Source organism: Narcine bancroftii, chromosome 12 (genome assembly GCF_036971445.1).
Source record: "Narcine bancroftii isolate sNarBan1 chromosome 12, sNarBan1.hap1, whole genome shotgun sequence".
In the NCBI taxonomy this organism is placed as follows: Eukaryota; Metazoa; Chordata; class Chondrichthyes; order Torpediniformes; family Narcinidae; genus Narcine; species Narcine bancroftii.
Window position 1 is genome coordinate 21,075,496 of NC_091480.1, and position 24,501 is coordinate 21,099,996.

At 45.6% G+C, this 24,501-nt stretch overlaps 3 protein-coding genes across 9 annotated transcripts in view; 1 reads left to right on the plus strand and 2 right to left on the minus strand.

Annotated features, from left to right (window-relative positions):
- Positions 1-16,872, minus strand: part of LOC138747123 (transmembrane channel-like protein 7) — a 37,498-nt gene extending 20,626 nt beyond the window's left edge. Inside the window, exons 1-4 of the mRNA XM_069906078.1 lie at positions 16,604-16,872; positions 13,009-13,231; positions 5,620-5,762; positions 245-412 (exon numbers count right to left, since the gene is read on the minus strand). Of these exons, the coding sequence (XP_069762179.1) occupies positions 245-412; positions 5,620-5,762; positions 13,009-13,231; positions 16,604-16,637 (568 nt within the window). The 5' untranslated portion in view covers positions 16,638-16,872. The remainder of the gene's footprint in view (positions 1-244; positions 413-5,619; positions 5,763-13,008; positions 13,232-16,603) is intronic.
- On the minus strand, positions 16,705-17,869 carry LOC138746580 (proteoglycan 4-like). The gene is made up of 2 exons (XM_069904871.1): positions 16,811-17,869; positions 16,705-16,731 (listed from the first exon to the last, which is right to left on the minus strand). Exons 1-2 carry the CDS (start codon positions 17,867-17,869, stop codon positions 16,705-16,707), a joined length of 1,086 nt encoding a protein of 361 aa, XP_069760972.1.
- The window catches only part of LOC138747122 (transmembrane channel-like protein 5), an 86,251-nt gene continuing 78,458 nt past the window's right edge, over positions 16,709-24,501 (plus strand). For 5 of the 7 annotated variants that reach the window (XM_069906068.1, XM_069906074.1, XM_069906073.1 and 2 more), the window contains exon 1: positions 16,709-16,798. The gene's annotated coding sequence lies outside the window, so the exon portion shown is untranslated. Of the gene's footprint in view, positions 16,799-20,033; positions 20,236-20,583; positions 20,839-24,501 lie in introns of those variants that run through there. The other 2 variants (XM_069906070.1, XM_069906069.1) reach the window with 2 other exon arrangements.

Here is a 24,501-nt window from a genome sequence, read left to right on the forward strand (position 1 = left end):
GATCCATGTCTTTCTATCCCAGAGGCAGCAATCAGTGAAAAATGGCGACAGCACTTCCTCCACAATCATCTTCAACATCTGAGCCTTGCACGGCTGTGTACTCAGCCCCTTACTATATGACTGCATGTCAAAACACTGCTCCATCTATAACTTCGCAGATGACGCCACCATCATGGGCAGGATCTCATATATCAGGACCCCAAAAATAAATGCTGCATTCCTTAGTGTATTCTACTATAATTACCTATTCCAGAAGTGGAAACTCGGGTGCTTGTAATATTAATCATTCCGTGCACTGAAATGATCATTGGAATGGTAATAAAAGTAAACATAAGGAGAAAAATCACAAAATTCAGCACAACGAGAAAACGGAGAAAGGAGAAATATGACCGGATTCCAGTTCCAAATTTGCCTGAAAGATAAAAAGAAAAATAATAAACTATAGAACTTGTTTGGAATAATAAGAGTTAACATCAAGCCTTTCCAGTTATTCTGCTATATCTGATCTCCATTCACCTGACCTGGTCCATGTTATTTAACACACCAAACTAACACTAATCATATTTTAAATTTTTATTTGATCTACCATTAACTGTTTTCAAGCTCTCAGTGAAAGACAAGACCCATTTTACAAATAAACGTTTGAGCTGCAGTATAATTCTAGAAAATATACGTTGCATTGTCTCTAAGGATTTTTAAAAATCCTTCCTGAGATGTCATGAGATGCACTGTTCATAGGTCTCCTGATATGATCGAACTAGTGCTTTCCGAGTGAAATAAATAACTTCCAATCCTTTATTCTTCAGACAAATTTCAATTTCCATTGTATTTTTGTATTAATCTATCCACTGGCCTTTAGTGGTTAATGCACACAAATGCCCAATTTCTCTGCTCATGAACAGTTCATTGCTTTCAATACTTTAAAAAAAGTATTTCTTTACCCCCATAATGATCTCACACAAGGATGTGGACAAACCCACATCAGAGACTGATGGCTTTCAGCAATATTTTAGTAAAGTGATTTTGTTCAAAATAATAAACATGTGTGGCGGCATGCCACTCGGCAGGCGAACTGGCCCAGCTTGTAATCCACGCGGCGGGGCAGCCGGCCAAATTGGCACCGTCGGGGGTTTCCCCTTCTCAGCACCGGGCTCAGAAGCCCGCGCTGCGGGACCACGTGGCGCCCGAGTGACGTCGGCGACCCCCAGCGCGGTTCTCAGCCAGGTCCGGGCTGAGAGTATAAGTCCAGCCCGACAGTCAGCAATAAACCAGTTTTTTCGGCTCACTGAGCTCAACCCGTCTGGTTGTGTGTTCTTTCAGTAGCAGTGTAGCTGCCGTTACAATTGGTGACCCCGACTGGTTCAAACGTCTTTGAACCCAACATGAGTGAACCTGGGATCAGTGCTATAGCTGTCAAGCTGCCTGACTTCTGGGTTCAGGAGCCGGAGACCTGGCTCGGCCACGCAGAAGCTCAGTTTCACCTCCGCCAAATTTTGTCTGACACGACCAAATTCTACCATGTGGTCACCGCCCTGGACCTGGCCACCGCCAAACGTGTGCTGCACCTCGTTCTGCACCCGCCTGCCGAAGACAAATACGGGACCATCAAGCGAGTGCTCATCGGATCCCTCGGACTATCCAGGCGTCAGCGTGCCGCTCAGATGCTGCACCTCGACGCCTCGGGGGACAGGTCCCCGGAGGAGCTGATGGAAGAGATGCTCACGCTCATGGGTGATCACACCAACTGCCCACTCTTTGAGCGATTCCCGGAGGGCTCGGCGATCCAGCAGGTCACGAGGCATGGGCATGACCATGTCAAGCCCACCCTTAGTGCTGCGGTAGAACAACCGGCCCCTGCAGGGGCTACCAAGAGCATAACCAGGGGCACGGCATCAGCTCCGGGCCTCTGCTTCTACCACCAGCATGGGGGAGCCAAGGCTCGGAAGTGTCGTCAGCCCTGTTAATGGCTGCGGCGGCTGGCCAAGGACACAGCCTCCTCTAACTGCGGGACTCAGTCAGCGGCCGGTGCTTCCTCGTCGACACTGGGGCCCAGATCAGCATCATCCCGGCCATGGCCATCGAGTCCAGGAACCGACCTCGAGGACCTCCCCTTTGTGCGGCCAACTCAACAGAGATCCAGACGTATGGGAACAAGACAGTCCACTTCCAGATCAGTCGACGAAAGTTCTTGTGGAGGTTCCAACCGCCATCCTGGGTGCCGACTTCCTCCTTGCCCATGGCCTCCTGGTGGACATTCGAGATAGGCGCTTGGTAGACGCCAGGACTTTCCAAGCTGTTCGGCTCAACGCCTCCCGCACAAATGGCCATGATCAGCACGCCCAGAGACGAGTTCCAGTGAATCCTGGATGAGTTCCCGGCCCTCCTCAGGCCACAGTTCTCTGCTGCCTCACCGCTCTACGGGGTGTTCCACCACATCCACACCCAGGGTCCACCAGCTCCCACCTGACAAGCTCCAGGTGGCGAAGGAGGAGCTTTCATACCTGTTGGAACTGGGGATCATTCAGCCCTCCGACAGCCCATGGGCCTCGCCGCTCCACCTGATCCCGAAAGCCTCTGGCAGCCGACGCCCCTGCGAAGACTATCGACGGCTCAACGAGGCGACAGTTCCTGACCGTTACCCAATCCCTCACATCCAGGACTTTATGGCCAACCTGCATGGTGCGAGGGTTTTCTCCAAGGTTGACCTGGTGCGAGGGTATCACCAAATCCCGGTGCACCCCGAGGACATACCCAAGACAGCCATCATCACCCCCTTCGGCTTGTTCGACTTCCTTTGCATGCCATTTGGGCTAAAGAGCGCCGCTCAGAGCTTCCAGTGCCTCATGGACTCAGTGGGCAGGGACCTGGATTTCGTCTTCATTTACTTGGACAACATCCTTGTTGCCAGCAGGGATCGGGCGTAACACAAGGCACACTTGTGCGCCCTCTTCTCCCGGCTGGCCAACTTCGGCCTCACCATCAACCCGGCCAATTGCCAGTTCGGGAAAGAGTCCATGCAGTTCCTGGGCCATTCCATCACAGCCGAAGGAGCCACGCCCGCTGCTACAAAGGTCGCCGCTATCAAGGAGTTCCCACGCCCAGACAACCTCAAGGGGCTGCAGGAGTTCGCGGGTATGGTCAACTTCTATAACTGATTCATCCTGGGAGTTGCGTGCATCATGCAGCCACTATTTGCCCTCATCACAGCCAAGCACAAAACGATCATCTGGACCCCAGAGGCCTGCAGTGCATTTGAGGCCACCAAGGACACCCTCATGAAGGCTACCATGCTCGCCCACCGACCTGCATGTGGCGCTCTCTGTCACTGCCTCTGCCACAGCCGTTGGTGCCATCCTGGAGCAGCAAGTGAATGGACAATAGAAGCCGCTGGCATTCTTCAGCCGGCTTCTCCGCCCACCAAATCGCAAGTTTAGCGCCTTTGACCGTGAATTACTGGGCATGAACCTGGCAGTGCGGTATTTCTGCTATTTCTTGGAGGGGAGGACTTTTACCAACTTCACTGACCATAAACCCCTCACTCAGGCGCTCGCGATGGCGAAGGATCCCTGGTCGGCCTGCCAGCAGCGTCACCTCTCCTTCATGTTGGAGTTTACCACTGACATTCGGCACAAGGCGGGGAAGGACAATGTGGTCGCCAATGCACTTTCACGACTGGCCATCTGCATGCTGACACCCGGCCTCGACTTCGACCAGCTTGCCCGGGACCAGAATTCCGACAAGGAGACGCAAGCCTTCAGGACTGGCATCACGGGCCTGTGGTTCCTAGACCTCCAGACTCCTAGCTGCGAAGGCACCGTCCTGTGTGATGTCTCCATGGGCACCCCACGGCCAGTGATTCCCCAGCAGTGGTCCAGGCAAGTCTTCCATCACATCCACGACCTTTTGCACCCATCCACCAGGTCCACGGTCCATATGGTGGCAGAGCGGTTCGTCTGGCATGGGCTGCGGAACCAAATCGTGGGCTGGGCCAGAACATGCACCCATTGCCAGATGTCCAAGATGAACAGGCACACCAGGGCACCCGTGCAAGGGTTCGAGCACATCCGGGAACGCTTCAGCCACATTCATGTGGACATAGTCGGGCCCTTACCTGTTTCCTGGGGCAACCGTTACCTGTTCATGGTGGTAGCCTGCACCACTCATTGGCCCGAGGCAATCCCGATGCCGGATGCCTCCACGGATTCCTGCTCCCGAGCACTGTTGCACAGTTGGGTCGCCCGGTTCTGCGTTCCAAATCACCTCACCAGCGATCGGGGCGCCCAGTTCACCTCTGCGCTCTGGGCACAGCTCCCCAATAGGTTGGGGATAGAGCTACACCGCACCACGGCCTATCACCCGCAGGCCAATGGGCTGGTCGAGCGTCTGCACTGCCACCTTAAGTCGGCATTTATGGCCCGACACACCGGTCCTGACTGGGTGGATGAACTGCCTTGGGTGCTCCTGGGCATCTGCTCCATGCAGGCGTCATCAGCTGAGCTGATCTACGGCGCACTGCTGGCACTGCCTGATGAGTTAATCAACGCGCCACACAACCCCCAGGGGTCGCCGCACGAGCTACTTCCCCAACTCTGGGCCTACGTGGACTCCTTCGCACTCCCACCACCGCCCAGACATGACACACGGCCATCTTACGTCCCCAGCGAGCTGCACTCCGCAGAGTATATTTTTATTCGGCAGGGCCTGTCCGCGGCACCTCTGCAGAGACCTTACGAGGGGCTATACAGGGTTGTCCAGCGTTCAGGGTCGACATTCACGCTGGACATTGGTCGGTGGTAGGCGGGAGCTGATTACTGTGGACAGGCTGAAGCCAGCTCACCTCGACCCCACCAAACCAGTGATTGTGGCCCAGCCCAAGAAGCGAGGCCGCCCAGCTAAAAAGGACATTGGCGCCGGTTCTGGGGGGGGGGGCTGTCTGTGTGGTGGCGTGCCACTAGGCAGGCGAACCAGCCCCACTTGTAATCCACGTGGCGGGGCAGCTGGCCAAAATGGCACCGTTGGGGGGGGTTTGCCCTTCTCCTCAGCACCGGGCTCAGAAGCCCGCGCTGGGGGGCCACATGACGCCCGAGTGACGTCGGCGACCCCCAGCGTGGTTCTCAGCCAGGTCCGGGCTGGGAGTACAAGTCCAGCCCGACAGTCAGTAATAAATCAGTTTTTTTTGGCTCACTGAGCTCAACCCGTCTGGTTGTGTGTTCTTTCAGTAGCAGTGTAGCTGCCGCTACACCTGCATCATTCTTTTCACAACAAATGCTGATAGTGGACCTTATATTGACCAACAAGTGCATCTCAAAACAATGTGACATAATTTCTTAGGTAATGTTCCAAAAAAAAATCATATTTCTAGCGCAAGCATCATTCTGACTTGAAGCCATGATTCAGCACAGATATTCTTTCAATTGCATTCAAATCTAAACAATAATTTGCAAGTGTAGTGATTAAAAAATCATTCTAAATACTATACAAATAGATAATTAGACAAATGTTAAATTCATAAAATAATACTACATCTTATCAAAGTTCACAAAAACAAACGAGCATTTTAAATGACTGGAAGGATATTGCCTTAATTGCTTCATTGTATGTTCCTTCTATTTTCCTCACCTTCTATATCATGAATATTTTTTTTCCACAGATAGAAGCGAGACATGCGCGCCTTGATTCCTTGAGTAAGTCTCCTCCATCTCAACTTTTTAAGTATATTGCTCTGACGTGTGACTATGGATGCTTGAATATATTGTTCATCTCTAATAAAACAGTTAATGCAAACAAAAACTAAAATTACAAGCAGAAATATGTCAATTTGCATGAATCTACCCAGCATATTCCAATTGCAACTCAGCATTTGTTTAATTGTAAAAATACCAGAATGCTAGAGGGACTCAGCAAGTCTTGCAGCGTCTATATGAGGAAAACACATATAACCTTGAAAAAAGGCTTAGACCCAAAACGCTGCTTTGACATCTTCACCTCGAATGGATGCTGCGAGATCTCCTGAGTTCCTCCAGCATTCCTGTGTTTTCCTTACAATCACAGCATCTGCAGACTTTTGTGTTTTACTCAGTATTTGTTTAAGGTTCAGTATTGTATCTTTATTTTGCGACCAAGGCTGAAAATGTCTTCAGATCTGTACTCTTCACTGTGGCAATTCCTTTGAAACTGCAGAGCACCCGATGAACCACATCAACAAGTTCCCACAAAGGAAACAGTGGAAAAAAAATGGGAGTAGCTCCACAAAAGTTACCGCACCTTTATTTTATGCATTAATTTATTATGAAGTACTGCATTGCCTAAATGTATCTTGCGGAACAAGAATTATTGTATTGGCGACCTCCGTTGTCCTGGAGACACGCCATCTTGTCCTGCTGTGCGAGCATGGTATGAACGATAAATGAAGTTGACTTGTTAAGTCCATTTTGATTACAGAATTCACAAATCATTACCCAAAAATTTGAGATAAGGAATAATATTTGTTCTTACAGAATTTATATGCAAAAATATTAAATAAATCAACATTTTCCTTTCAAATTGTGATTCTTGACCTAATGCACAGTTGATTAGGCTTCACGTAACTGAAAACACAATATGAACCGTTTTTCAGGTGTGACAAGAGTATTTTGAGCTGGCTTGGGAGGAATTGGTAGACCAGCTTGCACACACACATTTTAAAACACAGAATTTTTGCAGAATGCTTTTTGCAAATGAACAACATACAGCTTGCCTGGGAGAACATGTTATTTTTGTAGGCAGGGAGAGAACAGTTTTGTTCTCAGAGAGGGAGGGTTTGAAACAGAGAGAGAGAAAGGGGACAGAAATCAGTTCCAGAAGGACAAAGCTGGCAAACTTTTGGAAGACTGTCTGGTCAAAAGAGAAGACTGGCTGTCTGAAAGGTGACCTGAAAGAAGGAGGATCTTCTAGAGAACCCTGAAGGAGGCAAGTTTCATCAGCAAGGCGGATTGGAAAGGAATCAATTGTGAATGTCCTGGAAAAGGAATCTCTCTCGAAAACCAGCAAGAACCCTCCTGAGTGGTAATCATTTGCCTGTTAAGCACCAAAGACTGGTGAACTTTGTTAATGCAAACTTCTGTGCACAGTACAAGAACTGCCTGCAACCAGTGAGATTGAACTGTAATCCAAAGAACTTTTCTAATCTTAAATATACATTACACATACCTGCGCTTAGTATCAGAGGAGGTTAAGTAATAAGTTAAAATTTAATTCTGTTTTCTTGTTCAAATATAATTAAAAACTACTTTTGTTTAAGTAACCCTATGTTGTGGTGCATATCTATTGCTGCTGGTTTTGGGGGTCCTCTTGGACTCTGTAACATAGGAAAGTGTATACCCTCAACCCCATAATATGAGGGTCATCTGTATTGGCATCTCAAGATACATTCTAAGTAAGGATACAAGTCTGGCTATTTGCGGTTAATGCACATGATTAACTTGAAGTGAAATTAAGATGTTATTTTTCTGAAAATTAGGTGATCAAGCCTGGTAGCAATACTATACTTATGACATAAATTTCAACCTAACCTCTCTTATTCTGTACTTTGTATTTCTATTCATGAATCCTGGCTTCACCAATGACTCACTTGCAATTTAATGTACCACATTTTGTGAAACCAGACACAGATCAGGTGACCATTTCATGCAGCCCTGTGTTCATAGGCAATTCAGAGATACATGCATTCTTCATGCCAGTCCCACTCTTCCCTCTGCCTCCATCACTGTTATAAACTAGACCTCTGTAAACTTGAGAAACGGCTACTTGGCCAATTCAGCTACGAGCCATCCATCTGTGATATTAGCACAGGAGTTTCTTTATCCATTAGCAAAGCTTGACATGCTGGGCACTTCTGACAGTCCTACATTTGGTAACTTTAGGTTTCTCTCTTCATCTGTCCCATTAAAACATCAACCAGATGACCTCTCCAAGCTCGACTTTATTTGTACAGCATTGCTGCCCTCATCCTACAAGAGATATTCTTTTTGTTCTATACCTCCATTTTTAAATCTTGCTTCACACTTCTCAGTATTACATTGTATCTGCCACTTGTTTGTCCATTCTGTAAGCCTGTGTCCTCTTGCAGCCTATTTCAATCTTCATTGTTTACATGCTTTAAATTTCATGTAACCTAATTTAGAGTTGCAAAAGTTGACAACAAATGTGCAATAAAAGTGAACGTGATCACCACTCCCAGATTGTCTTCTTCACTCGTAACCCAGGGGGTTAAGCGATATTTAAATAGAAACAAATTTTGATGGTCTGAATAATCGATTACAGTGGACAATGAAGATTTGGCCTCCTCAACACTTTTGGGTGTATTTATGGATTTTGGGCAGTTGATCACGGAAATCACTTTAAATTTTCCCATCACATACCTTATTATATATATAACCTATTTTTGTGATCTCCTGTCATATTTTAAGTCTTCTTCAAGCATACAACAGGTTTTTGAAAATTAATCTTCTGCTTCCACACTTGGATTTTTTCCCTGCAGATCTTGGTGCACTCAGTGAAGAACATGATGAAAGGTTTCACCCAGACATTGCAACCATGGAAAAGCAGTATCAGGGCAACTGGAATATATCAATGCTGACCGACTATTGTTGGACACTGACACAAGAGGCATCAGATGCTGAATATGAACTAAAATCAGTAGAAAAACAATATAAGATCAGTTGAACTAACACAATGTGTCAGCATCGTTATGTGGTAAAATATGCAGAATTTAATATAAGTTAATTTAATGTTTCTTTAACTTCCGACATGATATAGCAAATCTGCAATTATCTTCGTTTTCAGCTTGAAGTTGTCTATCATAATCCCCAATTTTGTTTCACGAAGCAAACCTTTAGAACAAATTTGTAGAATTTTGAAGTTTTGGTGTTGGATTTATCTTATTTTGCTCAGGTTGTTTTTTTTGGTGAGAATTAAACATTATTTCATGCTTAAAATACCTTCTCTTATTGTTTAAACACTGTTACAAGCAATTTGCTGTTGCTACTGGGCTGTTTTTAAAAAAATGAACATTTATCTGAAAATATCATTTATCCAAAATAGGATTTCAGATAATTGGAATTGTACTGTAATTTTAAAAAAACTTTATGCTGTAGGATGGAGATCAATTATAAAGGTAATATGAAATGCAGTTCCTTGGTCAAATTTCAAAAGTATGAGAAAAGACAGAAGAAAAAAGCAGAGGATATGGGTTTTCAAGAAAGAAGTCAAATGAAGATTCCAGAAAGTCAGCAGATAAAAGGCTGAGAAACTATGGTATGCATTAAATTCTTTGGCTTGGCTTCGCGGACGAAGATTTATGGAGGAGTAAATGTCCACGTCAGCTGCAGGCTCGTTTGTGGCTGACAAGTCCGATGCGGGACAGGCAGACACGGTTGCAGCGGTTGCAGGGGAAAATTGGTGGGTTGGGGTTGGGTGTTGGGTTTTTCCTCCTTTGTCTTTTGTCAGTGAGGTGGGCTCTGCGATCTTCTTCAAAGGAGGTTGCTGCCCGCCGAACTGTGAGGTGCCAAGATGCATGGTTTGAGGCGAGATCAGCCCACTGGCGGGGATCAATGTGGCAGGCACCAAGAGATTTCTTTAGGCAGTCCTTGTACCTCTTCTTTGGTGCACCTCTGACACGATGGCCAGTGGAGAGCTCGCCATATAACACGATCTTGGGGAGGCGATGGTTCTCCATTCTGGAGACGTGACCTACCCAGTCCAGTTGGATCTTCAACAGCGTGGATTCGATGCTGTCGGCCTCTGCCAGCTCGAGTACTTCGATGTTAGGGATGAAGTCGCTCCAATGAATGTTGAGGATGGAGCGGAGACAACGCTGGTGGAAGCGTTCTAGGAGCCGTAGGTGATGCCGGTAGAGGACCCATTAAATAACAAAAAGACAAATGCAACAGTTGAGTACAAACATTCAATGCACTTGAAAGAAGGAAACAGAATGTAATGGATGACCAGTCTTGTGAAGAGAATTCTTCCTCTAAAAGACTCCATCCCTCTTGTGCAAGTTAAGGTCATGACAAATACTATGTGAAAGAGAAGTCTCATTTATATGGTATGTTGGAATCTTCCCAAGGCAATTGAGAATCAACAAATTATTTGTTGAAGAAAAAAGACACGTTGCAGTGTAGGAAAAATAGTAGCCAATTTGCACACAGTAAGCTCTGAAAAACAGCAATATGACAGTTACGAGAGAACTTTAGTAATATTGACTGAGGAATATATTACACAAGCGCTGGGAAAATTCCACCACTTCAAAATAGTGCAGGGATCTTTTACCTCCACTTGAAATGTTTCAGCAACCTGATCTATATTTTTCAGAAGTTAGAAAAATAAGGGTGATCTGGTTTAAATATTTAAAATCCTTTGGAGGGATGACAGTGTTGATGTTGAGATGTTTCTGCTTGGGTTGGGGTGGGGTTTGATGGAAAATCTCAAACTGGAGACCTAATTACAAGATTAAGGGCAGTCATTTAAAACTGAGGTGCACAAGGAAGTTCCTTTCAGAGAGAGTGATGAATCTCTGGAATTCTCTTCCCAGAAAGTTGCGGATGATACAATTATTGTGGGTATATGCGCTGGGTGGGTCACGTCTCCAGAATGGAGGACCATGGCCTTCCCAAGATCGTGTTATATGGCGAGCTCTCCACTGGCCACCGTGACAGAGGTGCACCAAAGAAAAGGTACAAGGACTGCCTAAAGAAATCTCTTGGTGCCTGCCACATTGACCACCGCCAGTGGGCTGATATCGCCTCAAACCGTGCATCCTGGCGCCTCACAGTTTGGCGGGCAGCATCCTCCTTTGAAGAAGACCGCAGAGCCCACCTCACTGATAAAAGGCAAAGGAGGAAAAACCCAACACCCAACCCCAACCAACCAATTTTCCCCTGCAACCGCTGCAACCGTGTCTGCCTGTCCCGCATCGGACTTGTCAGCCACAAACGAGCCTGCAGCTGACGTGGACATTTACCCCCTCCATAAATCTTCGTCCGCGAAGCCAAGCCAAAGATGGATGGGGAACTAGCAAAGAAGAGGAGAAAGGACTGAGACAGATCAGCTGTGGTCATATTGAATGACTGGGCAAGTAGCTGAGTGACCTACCAATGTTCTTGTATTCTCATCTGAAAGACAGCATCTCTTAACACCAATTCTGCAGTATGTGACTTGAACCAAACTCCTGTGACTAGGAAGAGAGTGCACTCAACTGTTTACACTTTACATTATGGTGATATACTTACCAAAAGTGCATTTTATGGACACATAATCCATTGTTGAAGAAGCAGCAGAAATCAGAAATCCAAAGAGAGGGGGAAGCACAAGACTGGCAGGAGATAAGGAAGACAGGTTCAGAAAAAAAAAGAAATGCAGTGGTGCTTGGGACAAAGAAAATTATTCTTACAAGTTTGTGTATTATTTTGATATTGTAAGCAAGTCTGAATGTTGTAATGAATAAGTCTCCACATTTGATTCAATACAATTCCATAGAGAAAATAGAGAGCCAATGAACGATAACCTTTAGCAATTATCTGGGATTACACAGAATCCATCCCTCTTGCTTGTCATATTCCATGCCAACTAAAAATAACTACCCTATCAATTAAATTTATTGCACAAAAGCAGAGCTCTAATTAGTAGCCAGACATACACTGTTGATTAAATGCACACAATTAATATCGTGGAATAGAATATTTATATTTAGTCTTATAGAAGCATAACCATCTTATTTATCAGCAAAAATCTCCTCCCATTACACATGATTTCCACTGAGGACTCAGAATAATCATGTATATTAATTTCTACACTTTATTCACAACACAAACCAGACCTCATCGAGGGGTTACGAACTTCAAAGTACAGGTATATTCCGATTTACGAAAGTAGAACACTCCCATGAAACCTTTCATAAGCTGAAATGGTGTAAAACAAAGACCCATTCACTATTGAACGCTATTTTCGTAAAGGGAAAACCCATTCACATTTACTTCGGATAGCAAACAGGTTTATTCGTAAAAGCAAATTTGCATAAACCGAGTATTCGTAAAGTGGGGTATACCTGTACTGGGTGCCATTATCTCTGAAGATCTATCCTGGGGACTCCATGTCGATGCAATCATGAAGAAGGCTCACCAGCGATTATACTTCATGAGGAGTTTGAGGAGACAGTATCTCACCAAAGACCAGCAAATTTCTACAGGTGTACCATGGAGAACATTCTGACTGATGTGGAGGTGCCAATGCACAGGTCAGGAAAAGACTATAGAAAGTTTTCAATTCGGCCAGCGTATAATAGGCATCTTTCTTCACTCCATCGAGGACATCTACAAGAGGCTTGTAGATGGAAGCAGCCTCTATCCTCAAGGATACTCATTGCCAAGGTTAAGACCTATTCACACTGCTACTATCAGGAAAGAGGTACAGAAGCCTGAAGATGAACACCCAAAAATAGCTTCTTCCCCTCTGCCATCGAATTTTGAATGGACAATGAACCAGAAACACAACCTCACTTTATCCTCTTTTGCTCTAATCTATTGACTTTTTAAAAATGTAATATTTGCAACTGTAACGCTACTGCAAAACAATGAACATAATGATAACATGATGATAAATTCTGATTATTCAGGACTTCATCCTTTTTCCCCCCCATCAAATTACTTTTGACATATTTTTCTTTCCCATATTTGGGACTTTGATGCCTTCCCACTTATATTAAAAAATCCTGTTTTCAATCTTTAATTGCAGAACTCCACATCATCAATGTCTGTTCCAGTGGCTATAATAGGTCATTGACATTATTCAAAATAAATTTGAGAAATTTCCTTCTCTCCAGGCTGAAGCTTAGATCAACATCATCCAAGATAAATTAATGATTGTTTATCAAAACTATTTTTGTGGAAAGCTGATTATTTCTTTATTTTGAATCCCACTTATTTCACGTTTATAGATTCAAAGATCAGTTACAACAGAAATACATTGACTAACCTGATTCTCCTCTTTTCTTTAATACTAATAGGAAATTCTTGTAGTGGTCTTTCGGCTTGTTCAAGTTCACCTCCCAATGAATCTTCTCTCTTTAATGAACCTCTGAAATAACTGGCGAGGGTGCTTCTCCTTCTGATTGAGGACGAAACAGTGTGAGATCCTCTAACCAACGTCTGATAGCTTGGCAATTCATGCAAAAGTGGATTGATGGAGAAAAAAACTCCTGTAAATCAAGGTTTAAAAGAATCCAGTAAGTGAAAAAAAAAACTAATTTATTCATTTGTCATGCCCTTAACCAAAATTAACTAAATGGATTTGCAAAATAAAGTTGTTGTCATACATCTTAAAATGTCCAAGCACAGATCCACAACAGGAAAATAAGTTGACCAGCTCATCAAGAAAATAAGTTTACAGCTCATCAAGAAAATAAGTTTACCAGCTCATTAGGAAGATTTTCCAATGAAATTATCTTTCCGCTTGTCATTCAAAACCACATTCTACACAACTCATACAAATTATTCATTGGTGGATGGCATATCAATCATTTGTTTATGCTTTGCATTGTGGAGCATCTGAAGCAATGCAGGAACAACACCCATCCAGGCAAATAAAAAATACTCCTGATTCATGCCTTTAGGAATCTTTCTTCTGACAAAGTCAAGGTTTACAGTGATTAAAAGATTGGAAATTATCACCAGGGACATTAACCCAAAGCCAACACTCCCTCCGCCCAGGACATCAAACCAAGATGCAAACCCTGGGAGTGTCAGGAGATGTCACTCAACACAGGACATAGAATCACAGAAAATTAAAATTTACAAAAAAAGGCAGACAGGAGAAATCTAAAACAAAATCAAAAAATAATGTAAACAGGTCCGACAGCACCCACAGAAATACAAACAGAGGTACGATTTCAATTTTGAGATACTTTCTCAGAAACCACTGTGGAGCTTCTGGAGTTTATTGCCAGTTCAGGACTCATTACTTGTGGGATTGGTCCTGTTTATCTCTAGCAACCTCTAGCAACTGAGGGATTTGATGAAGATGATACAAATGAATTTGTAATCCCTAATGTTGCTGTGTGCCGCAAAGACAACTGAGGTGGTCAATTCAGCAAAATTTTTACGAAGTTAAAAATTTAATACCCTATCACCCCAAAAGTATGCTGAAATTCAGAAAGGCAACAAATCCTCCTTGTCTAAAATTGGATGAAATCAGATTTGCTTCCTTCTGACAAAAATCGGGGTTTCCAGTAATTGAAAGATTGGAAATTATCACCAGGGACATTAACTAAAAGCCAGCATTCCTAACACCCAGGGATCAGGACATCAACTCAAAGTCTGCACTCCCACTGCTTGGGACATAAACCCAAGGCCGGCATTCCCACCGCCCGGGACATCCACTCAAGGCTGGCACTCCCACCGCCCTGGACATCCACCCAAGGCCAGCACTCCCACCGCCCTGGACATCCACCCAAGGCCGGCACTTCCATTGACCCGGACATTCACCCAAGGCCAAGACCCCCACGGCCTGGGACATCAACCCAAAGGCCAAGACCCCCACGGCCTGGGACATCAACCCAAAGGCCAAGACCCTCACAGCCAGGGACATCAACCCAAAGGCCAACACCCCCACGACCCGGGACATCAAGCCAAAGGCCAAGACCCCCACTGCCCGGGACATCAACCCAAAGGGCAAGACCCCCCATTGCCCTGGACATCCACCCCAAGGCCGGTACTCCCACCGCCCCAGATATCCACCCGGCACTCCCACCGCCCCGGACATCCACCCAAGGCAAAGACCCCCATGGCATGGGACATCCACCCAAGACCAAGACCCCCACAGCCCAGGACATCAACCCAAAGGCCAAGACCCCCCACCGTCTAGGACATCAACCCAAAAGCCAAGACCCCCACCGCCCGGGACATCAACCCAAAGTCCAAGACCCCCTCCGCCTGGGACATCAAGCCAAAGGCCAAGACCCCCACTGCCCGGGACACCAACCCAAAGGGCAAGACCCCCCATTGCCCTGGACATCCACCCCAAGGCCGGTACTCCCACCGCCCCAGATATCCACCCGGCACTCCCACCGCCCCGGACATCCACCCAAGGCAAAGACCCCCATGGCATGGGACATCCACCCAAGGCCAAGACCCCCACAGCCCAGGACATCAACCCAAAGGCCAAGACCCCCCACCGTCTAGGACATCAACCCAAAAGCCAAGACCCCCACCGCCCGGGACATCAACCCAAAGTCCAAGACCCCCTCCGCCTGGGACATCAACTCAAAGGCCAAGACCCCCACCGTCCGGGACATCAACCCAAAAGCCAAGACCCCCACCGCCCGGGACATCAACCCAAAGGCCAAGACCCCCACAGCCCGGGACATCAACCCAAAGTCCAAGACCCCCTCCGCCCGGGACATCAACCAAAAGGCCAAGATCCCCACCGCCTGGGACATCAACCCAAAGGCCAAGACCCCCACCGCCCGGTATATCAACCCAAAGGCCAAGACCCCCACCGCCCGGTATATCAACCCAAAGGCCAAGATCCCCACTGCCCGGGACATCAACCCAAAGGCCAAGACCCCCACGGCCCAGGACATCAACCCAAAGGCCAAGACCCCCACCATCTGGGACATCAACCAAAAGGCCAAGATCCCCACCACCAGGGACATCAAGCCAAAGGCCAAGACCCCCACTGCCTGGGACATCAACCCAAAGGGCAAGACCCCCCCACCGCCCTGGACATCCACCCAAGGCTGGCACTCCCACCGCCCCGGACATCCACCCAAGGCCAAGACCCCCACAGCCCAGGACATCAACTCAAAGGCCAAGACCCCCTCCGCCCGGGACATCAACTCAAAGACCAAGACCCCCCCCCCCACCGTCCGGGACAACAACCCAAAGGCCAAGACCCCCCACCGCCCGGGACATCAATCCAAAGGCCAAGACCCCCACTGGTATATCAACCCAAATGCCAAGACCCCCAACGCCCGGTACATCATCCCAAAGGCCAAGACCACTACCACCCGGGACATCAACCCAAAGTCCAAGACCCCCTCCGCCCGGGACATCAATCCAAAGGCCAAGACCCCCACGGCCCGGGACATCCACACAAAGGCCAAGACCCCCACGGCGCGGGACATCAACCCAAGGCAAAGACCCCCATCACCACCACATCTGGGGCATCAATCCAAGGCCAAGATCCCCACGGTCCGGAACATCAACACAAGGCAAAGACCCTCACCACCACCCGGGACATCAACCCAAAGGCCAAGACCCCCACCGTCCGGGACATCAACCCAAGGCAAAGACCCCCACCACCACCCGGGACATCAACCCAAGGCAAAGACCCCCACCACCACCCGGGACATCAACCCAAGGCAAAGACCCCCACCACCACCCGGGACATCAACCCAAGGCAAAGACCCCCACCACCACCCGGGACATCAACCCAAGGCAAAGACCCCCACCACCACCCGGGACATCAACCCAAGGCAAAGACCCCCACCACCACCCGGGACATCAACCCAAGGCAAAGACCCCCACCACCACCCGGGACATCAACTCAAGGCCAGGATCCCCCCACTCACCCGGGCTGCTGGACTCGGGTGGACCCCCCTGCATGACGCCAGCTCGCTTCCCTCCCTCAGGTGTGGTGCCGGTGCCGTCGCCGTCGCTTCCGGCGTGCCCGTCACTCCGTGACGCAGCCGGGTGGGCTCTGCGCAGGGGCAGTGTGGGCCGCGCCAGTGGAGGACGTTCGGCGGTGGGCTGGCGAGAGCAGCGCGGTGAGCGCAGACCCTTCCGCACTCGAGGGAGACGGTTTCGGACGGGAGAGTGGCCGCTGTTTCTGTGTCCTCCACATCATGGCCTGGAGCTTCCCAGTCCTGTCTCTGGGGTGACTTGGGGTCCTGTCTCTGGGGTGACTTGGGGTCCTGTCTCTGGAGTGACGGGGTCCTGTCTCTGGGGTGACTTGGGGTCCTGTCTCTGGAGTGACGGGGTCCTGTCTCTGGAGTGACTTGGGGTCCTGTCTCTGGAGTGACGGGGTCCTGTCTCTGGAGTGACTTGGGGTCCTGTCTCTGGGGTGACTTGGGATCCTGTCTCTGGAGTGACTTGGGGTCCTGTCTCTGGGGTGACTTGGGGTCCTGTCTCTGGGGTGACTTGGGGTCCTGGTCTCTGGAGTGACTTGGGATCCTGTCTCTGGAGTGACTTGGGGTCCTGTCTCTGGGGTGACTTGGGGTCCTGTCTCTGGAGTGACTTGGGGTCCTGTCTCTGGGGTGACTTGGGGTCCTGTCTCTGGGGTGACTTGGGGTCCTGTCTCTGGGGTGACTTGGGGTCCTGTCTCTGGGGTGACTTGGGGTCCTGGTCTCTGGAGTGACTTGGGTTCCTGTCTCTGGGGTGACTTGGGGTCCTGTCTCTGGAGTGACTTGGGGTCCTGTCTCTGGGGTGACTTGGGATCCTGTCTCTGGAGTGACTTGGGATCCTGTCTCTGGAGTGACTTGGGATCCTGTCTCTGGGGTGACTTGGGGTCCTGTCTCTGGGGTGACTTGGGGTCCTAGTCTCTGGAGTGACTTGGGGTCCTGTCTCTGGGGTGACTTGGGGTCCTGTCTCTGGGGTGACTTGGGGTCCTGTCTCTGGGGTGACTTGGGGTCCTGTCTCTGGGGTGACTTGGGGTCCTGTCTCTGGGGTGACTTGGGGTCCTGTCTCTGGGGTGACTTGGGGTCCTGTCTCTGGGGTGACTTGGGGTCCTGTCTCTGGGGTGATTTGGGATCCTGGTCTCTGGAGTGACTTGGGGTCCTGTCTCTGGAGTGACTTGGGAGGCTTCTTAAATAAGGTGCTAGATTCTCCTCACTTGCCATGACTCAGAAGTTCTTTTTTAATATTTATTTAAAGTCAACACATATATAACAATTGATAAAATCATCTATCACATCAGTAGAAAACTTACAAATGCTGGTTGATTTATATTTAAAAACTACAAGAGAAAAAAAAATCTAATACTCCCACTCCAACCCCTACTAAAAACAATTCATTACTTAAATATATCACAATCATAATTATATATTGAATTGGATTGCTTCAGAAGATGCTCAAAAGATCCAAAAATATTATTTATTTTAAAGGAAGACTTCACCGGTCTGGAGGATTCAAAGGAATCATTTATAATTTTAATCCCAATGTTTGAGCACGCAGGCTCCAATTCTGTAAAAGGACAGAATATTTGCCCCTCATATAACATGTAATTTCTTTTTTCCTCGTGGAAGACCACTTTGAACCTCTGTTTGCCATCCTCCTAACGATGGCGAAACATCTGATTTCCAAGCAACAGCGATACGTTTCCTTGCTATCACCAAAGTTAGTTTGGCAAATTTCAACTGAAAATCTGATAATTTAGGAGCTATATTCTCAAAATTTCCCATCAACGATAATTCAGGATTTAGCGGAAAAACAATACCTGCAACTAGATGTGGTTTTAAAAGATCCTACAGTCGATAGAATGGTTAAAAAAATTGTTTCAATCGCATAAATCATGTTACAAGGAAAAACACCTAAATTAGGTTGGTTTAAGTCAAGAGAAAGGTGGGAACAAGATGTAAATATATCAAATGAGCAACACGTTTGGCAAAATTTATGTAAAGAGGTTATGTCTAATACAATTAATGTAAGTTTATAGATTACTTCATTATAATTTTTTACATCAGTTATATATTAGGCCTCAGAAATTGAATAGATGGAACTCAAATATATCGGATCAATGTTTTAGATGTGGAACTTTTACTCATTCCACATGGTCTTGTTCAAAAGTTAAACCTTTTTGGATTTCCATTTAAGTTTTTACTATAGGTTACAGGAGCTGTTTTTCCATTAAGACAGAAGTTCGAGGGATTTTGTATTTCTTCGAGGAGGTTTTAATCTCTGCTCATCTTTCCATTGTTTGACGTAATATCAGTTCCAAATGGACAATATCAGGGCTTTTTTTTCTTCTATTTTCCCGGGAGATTTAGGATCCTATGTGTCACATGACCCCCCCCCCCTCCCAATTTCAGGACTAACACAAAAGCTGAAGAAGCTGGAATCTTGTGCAAACAATGAATTGCAGGAGACCCAAAGCCAGTCAGAATCAGGATTTATTGTCATGAACAAGTCATGAAATTCGGTGTTTGCAGCAGTATCACAGGGCAAATGTTTATATTATAACCATCTTACAACATTACAATAAAAAAGTAAAAATAATAATGCATAAAAGTAAGGCCAGGTCTTTGGTTCAATGATTATTCAGGAATCTGATGGCAGCGGGGAAGAAGCTGTCCTTGTGCAATTGACTGCCCATCTTTAGGTTCTTGCCCATTTTTCCCAATGGTGCAGAGTTGAGAGGGAATGGCCTGGGTGCTGGGGGTCTTTGAGGATAGAAGCTGCTTTTTTTAAGATACCGCCTCATGTAGATGTCCTTGATGGAGTGAAATCTGGTACCTGTGATGTCACAGGCCAAGTTAACAACCCTCTGGAGTTTATTCTTGTCCTGAGAGTAGGTGCCTCCATACCAGGCTGTGATGCAGCCATCCAGAATGCTCTCCATAGTACTCCTGTAGAAGTTTACCAGAGTCTTTGGTGACATACTGAATCTCTTCAGATACCTCACAAAATAGAGCTGCTGGCCAACCTTTTTATGTTTGCATCAACATGGAGATTCCAGGACAGATTCTGGAGATGCTGACACCCAGGAATTTGACGTTCTTGACCCTCTCCACGACTGAGCCATCTATGAGGACTGGGTCGTGTTTTTTTTTTCTTCTTTTCCTTTGTGATTATTTTGGTTACCTTTGTGTATTCTTCCACCTCGCATCCTACTATCGACAGTTGCACCTCAAGTTGTCTGGACCCTAAGGTCTGGAATTTCTCCATGAACCCCTCCACAAATTCGTGTCCTGCTTCAGATCAAACGTTTAAATAACTTTTTTTTTGCCAGATTGTGCTTTTTTGCATATCTTAAATCATTGTGCTCCCATAACTGTGGGGAACAACGTTTTTTTTTGTTGTTGGCTCAATCACCTATATCGTCTGCAAACATTATGGTGAATAGCAGTGTCAGGTGAGTAGGGGATGGGCCACGAGTTCCGGGAGGAGGAGAATCTCATTACATTCATTTGCTTCCATGGTGCCAACATCGCTCATTTAAAACTTAAGAGGGAACGGACAATTGATTCTCATCGCTGGTTTATATCGGGTAGGGAAATTCCCGATATTGTCTCTTTTTCCATGTAGCAATTTGATAATTAACTTGTACACTGAATGTATCGTTTCCCTTCGAACGCTTCCTGAGTTTATTTCTTTCATTTACACAGTTACAATTCGTCACTTCATATGTTTTCCTGTGTTTAATTAATATAAATCGGCATTGTTGGTTTTAAATCGATTGCAAAATAAACTGTAGTGACATTAACAAAGCAGCCTGTAGATCTATTTCCCCGGCTCGTTGGTTTTAGTTCTCAAGATCGCGGACCTCCCCCTAGATCATAGTTCACTGGTTGCGAGAGCTTGAAGTGGATGGGACTTCAATTCCTCAGAGGTTGGTGTTCGCGTGAGACTTGTGGCTTTGAAGGAAAGATAACTTTTCATGTGAATGTCCTTCCCCTCCGAAATTCTCAACAGACGAGCTTGGAACGGTCACGAGGGGAGAAGAGGTTGAAAAAGGTGGGGACACGGGCCCTTCAAGTTCAGAATATCCACCGGTACAATCAAATTGAGCAAAGTGGAGAAAACCTATCAGTACGTGGCTTTGGTCATGGCACTATGAAATATAACAAAGCAATTTGGCGTTTGACTCCAGGTGAGAACTTGTGTTCCGTTCTGATCATTGAATTAGAGGAAGGATGGAGAAGGGTGCAGGGGAGATTTATCAGGATGTTGCCTGGATTGGAAAATGTTTGATGAGGGAAGGTGACTTTTCTCTTTGGAGTGAAGAAGGATGTAAGGTGTCTTAGTAGAGATCTACTAAATTAAGAGAGGCATAGATATCATGGACAGTCAACACTCTTTTCCGAGGCCAGGAATAGCAAGCACCAGGGGACGTATGGTCAAAGTACGAAGAAAGTTTAGGGGTAAGTTTTTTACACAGAGTTGTGGGTGCCTGGAATGCCTTGGTACAGGTGGTGGTGGAGGCTGAAACATTAGGGGCATTGTTGGTTTTCAATCGATTGCAAAATAAACTGTAGTGACATTAACAAAGCAGCCTGTAGATCTATTTCCCCGGCTCGTTGGTTTTAGTTCTCAAGATCGCGGACCAGGTACATGGATAGAAGAAAAATCCAGGTTTTTGAGGTAGGAAAGGTTTAGTATTTTTTTTTGTTTGGAATATGTAGGTCAGCACAACATCAAGGGCCAAAGGGCTTGTACTGTGCTGTAATGTTCTATGCTCGACATCCTGTCCAGAGGAAGAGAGGACCTGTGAAAGACCGCGGAGCATGCCAAAGTGAAAAATTAAGGAGACTGTTCACAGTGGGAAAGAAACTCTAGAGCTATTATAATATCGGAATTGGGACTAAGTTTAACAGAAAGTGCCATGGTTTTATGTATTCCAACCTGATCAGACAATAGCCAATCAAACTAAATATCTAAGGATTTGTGTCGGTTCTCCCATATTTGTCAGAGTTGTTCATTGGATTGAAATGATCAATTACAGAAGTAATATCTGATTGAGCTTATTAGTGGATGTAGAAATATTGCACAAAGTGAAAATAAATCGAAGAGCTTGAAACTGCATTTGGAAGTGATGTTGACCAGCTGAGCGAGTAGGTGTGAATATGGCAGATGCATTATAACATGGTAAAATGTGAAGCTATTCACTTTGATGTCAAAAACAGAAACGGTGTTTTCAAATGATAGAAGATTGGGTAATATTGATCAAAGTGATCCAGATGCCCTTGCCCACAATTAACCTGCAGAAAGTGATTAGGAAGGCAAATGATACATTAGCCTTTATTACAAGGAGAGAAGTGTAAAAGTAAATTTGTCATCTTACACTTATTTCAGGCATTGGTGAGATGACATCAGAAGTATTGTGTCCATTTATTTCAACCAGAGCAAGCGCAATGTTTATTTACCAGGTTTTTTTTCAGCGATGGTACTTTTGTTGAACGAAGAGAGATTGTGAAGATGAAGCCTGTATTTTCCAGAGTTTAGAAGTGATCACTGAAACTTTTTAAATTCTTCAATGGGGTGACAGGCTGAAGACTATGCTTCCTCTGGCTAAGGAGCCTTGAACTAATGGCATAGTGTCAGAATTAAGGGTAAGCCATTTAGGGCTGAGAAGAGACATTTATTCATACAGAGGATGGTGAATCTTTAGAAATCTCTACTGGAAGTTATACAGGGTCAGTCATGAGTTTAATCCAAATAAAGATTGCTAGGTTTCAGGATATGAAGGAAATCAAGAAATGTGGAAATAGTGCAGGAAGAGAGTACTGATTTGGAATGAGGATTTTTCCATTAGAGGCCTAAAGGAAGTGGCCAGAGAAAGGGAATTGGGCTCTTGGGGGAAAATTATACAAGGAAGTAATCAGAGCAGGCATTATCTGTGTGTGACACAATAGTAGGGATCAACTAAGATATTACTCATGGCAATTCACTGTTCTCTAATGTGATTTGCTGTTCTCCAGTGATAAGTATAATGTCGTGCAACATGTGTGGTTTTTTTTAATGGAGCTGTTGACCTAAGTTTATTTAGTTCATCAGAGATATTTGACACTAAATGGCCTTTTTCCTTACTACTTGTAGTTTGCTCTAATAACTTGTGTTCAATTTTTGCTGAACTCTACCTCCCTTTTTCACTTACCCAACTTTATTTCCTTCTTTTTAGCTTTTTTGTTTTATCTTCTTATAAACTCTTCTAAACTCTTCTTGTGTGACTCTCATAAATGATTTGATTTGATTCTGCAATTCTCCTTTCAGATTCCCACCACTTAAAAACCACATGATTCTTGATTTTCTTTGAAAGAAGATCTTGCATTTTTCTACATTGAATTTCATTTGCCATGTCTTCATAATTTGTCTACATTTATAGTTTTAGTCTTATGAAATCAAAACAAGGCTGTGATTATGCTGGAAATGTAATGTAGTATGCGTTGGGCAGAAATTTTCCAAGTAATGAAACTGTTCACTTTGCCTAGGTGAGATTAACAAAACTCCTCTGAATGTTTGTGGAATATATCCATTCAACCTGCCAGGTTCATCCCAACATTCCATTTCATGCCCACCAGACCAGCAAAATTCACAACCACACTGAAGGATCTGTTTGTCCCTCTGCATCTGAATCCTTGATTTTTTTTTCCATTGGCTGATCCCATTCAGTGTGGATTGGCAAAATCATTTCCTTCTTGCTGACCATCAAAATGGGGGCACCCCAGGCTGTGTGCTTCCTCCCTGACTCTATTCCTTGTACACCCATAATTTCATAGCTCAATCAATCTACAAATTCACTGACTGCACTACTGCTGTTGGCAGAAGTAAAGGGAGCCAGAATATAGGATAGAGTTTGAGAATTTGGTTTAGTGGTGTCAGAACAACATTCTTGTTCTCACTGTTACCAAGACCAAGCGGCTGGTTGTTGATTTTAGAAAGGAGAAGGAAGTGAAGAATCTTCAGGTTCTGGGAGTACATATTTCGAAAGACCTTTCCTGGAACCAGCATTTTGAGACCACTGTGAAAAAGGGCACATCAACACCTCGACCTTTTTTTTTTTAAAATGATTTATATTTTATTAAATTCTTTAAAAGAGGTTTCCTCAAACCTTTGAGTCCGTTTTTAAATTTATGTAAATCATAAGTTACAAAACATAAACTTATCCATGAAATAGAAATGAACATGGCAGCAAAAATATCAATAACCACGTGTGTCTATTTGGCATTGTAGAGATTCTCTTGTTGATATGCACTGCCAAGCTAAGGCCACCCTCAAACAACACCTCACCCTCATCTGGACACCCTCCAACCGGATGGGATTAATATCGACTTCTCTGTTTCCTTTTACCCCCTCCCCACCATCATCTTGCTCTCTCTTTCTCTCTTCCCTTTTCCCTCCTTCTCACAGAGCCAAAACCGCCCTCCCCGAGCAAATTCTCCTCTCTCCTGTATCCCATTCATATCTAATTAACACCTTGTTTCTGTTGCACTGGGGGAAGGTATGTAATGTAGGACAAGATGTTAATATCAAGGTAGATGAGGGAAGGATGTTTCCACCAGTTGAGAGTCTTGAACTGGATATTGTGGTCTATTTATTCTAAGAGAATTTCCTTTGCCCAGAGGGAGGTAAATCTGTGGGATTCTCTACCCCAAGGACTATAGACAGTCATTCAAAATTCATTTATTAACATGTTAGAAAATGTAATCCATGGAGGTTGTTCTGGTAATATTCTTCCCTTATCCCCAGCCTTTTAATTCAGACTCCTGCCTGCTTTTTACTTATATCCTGAAGAAGGCCTCAGACCTGAAACGTT

Excerpts from the sequence above, each read along its gene's own strand:
- LOC138746580 (XM_069904871.1), bottom strand. The coding sequence starts at position 17,869 with ATGGCAAGTGAGGAGAATCTAGCACCTTATTTAAGAAGCCTCCCAAGT. Across the intron at positions 16,732-16,810 it reads TCTCCCTCGAGTGCGGAAGG|AGCCCACCCGGCTGCGTCAC; the intron begins GTCTGCGCTCAC and ends GCCCCTGCGCAG.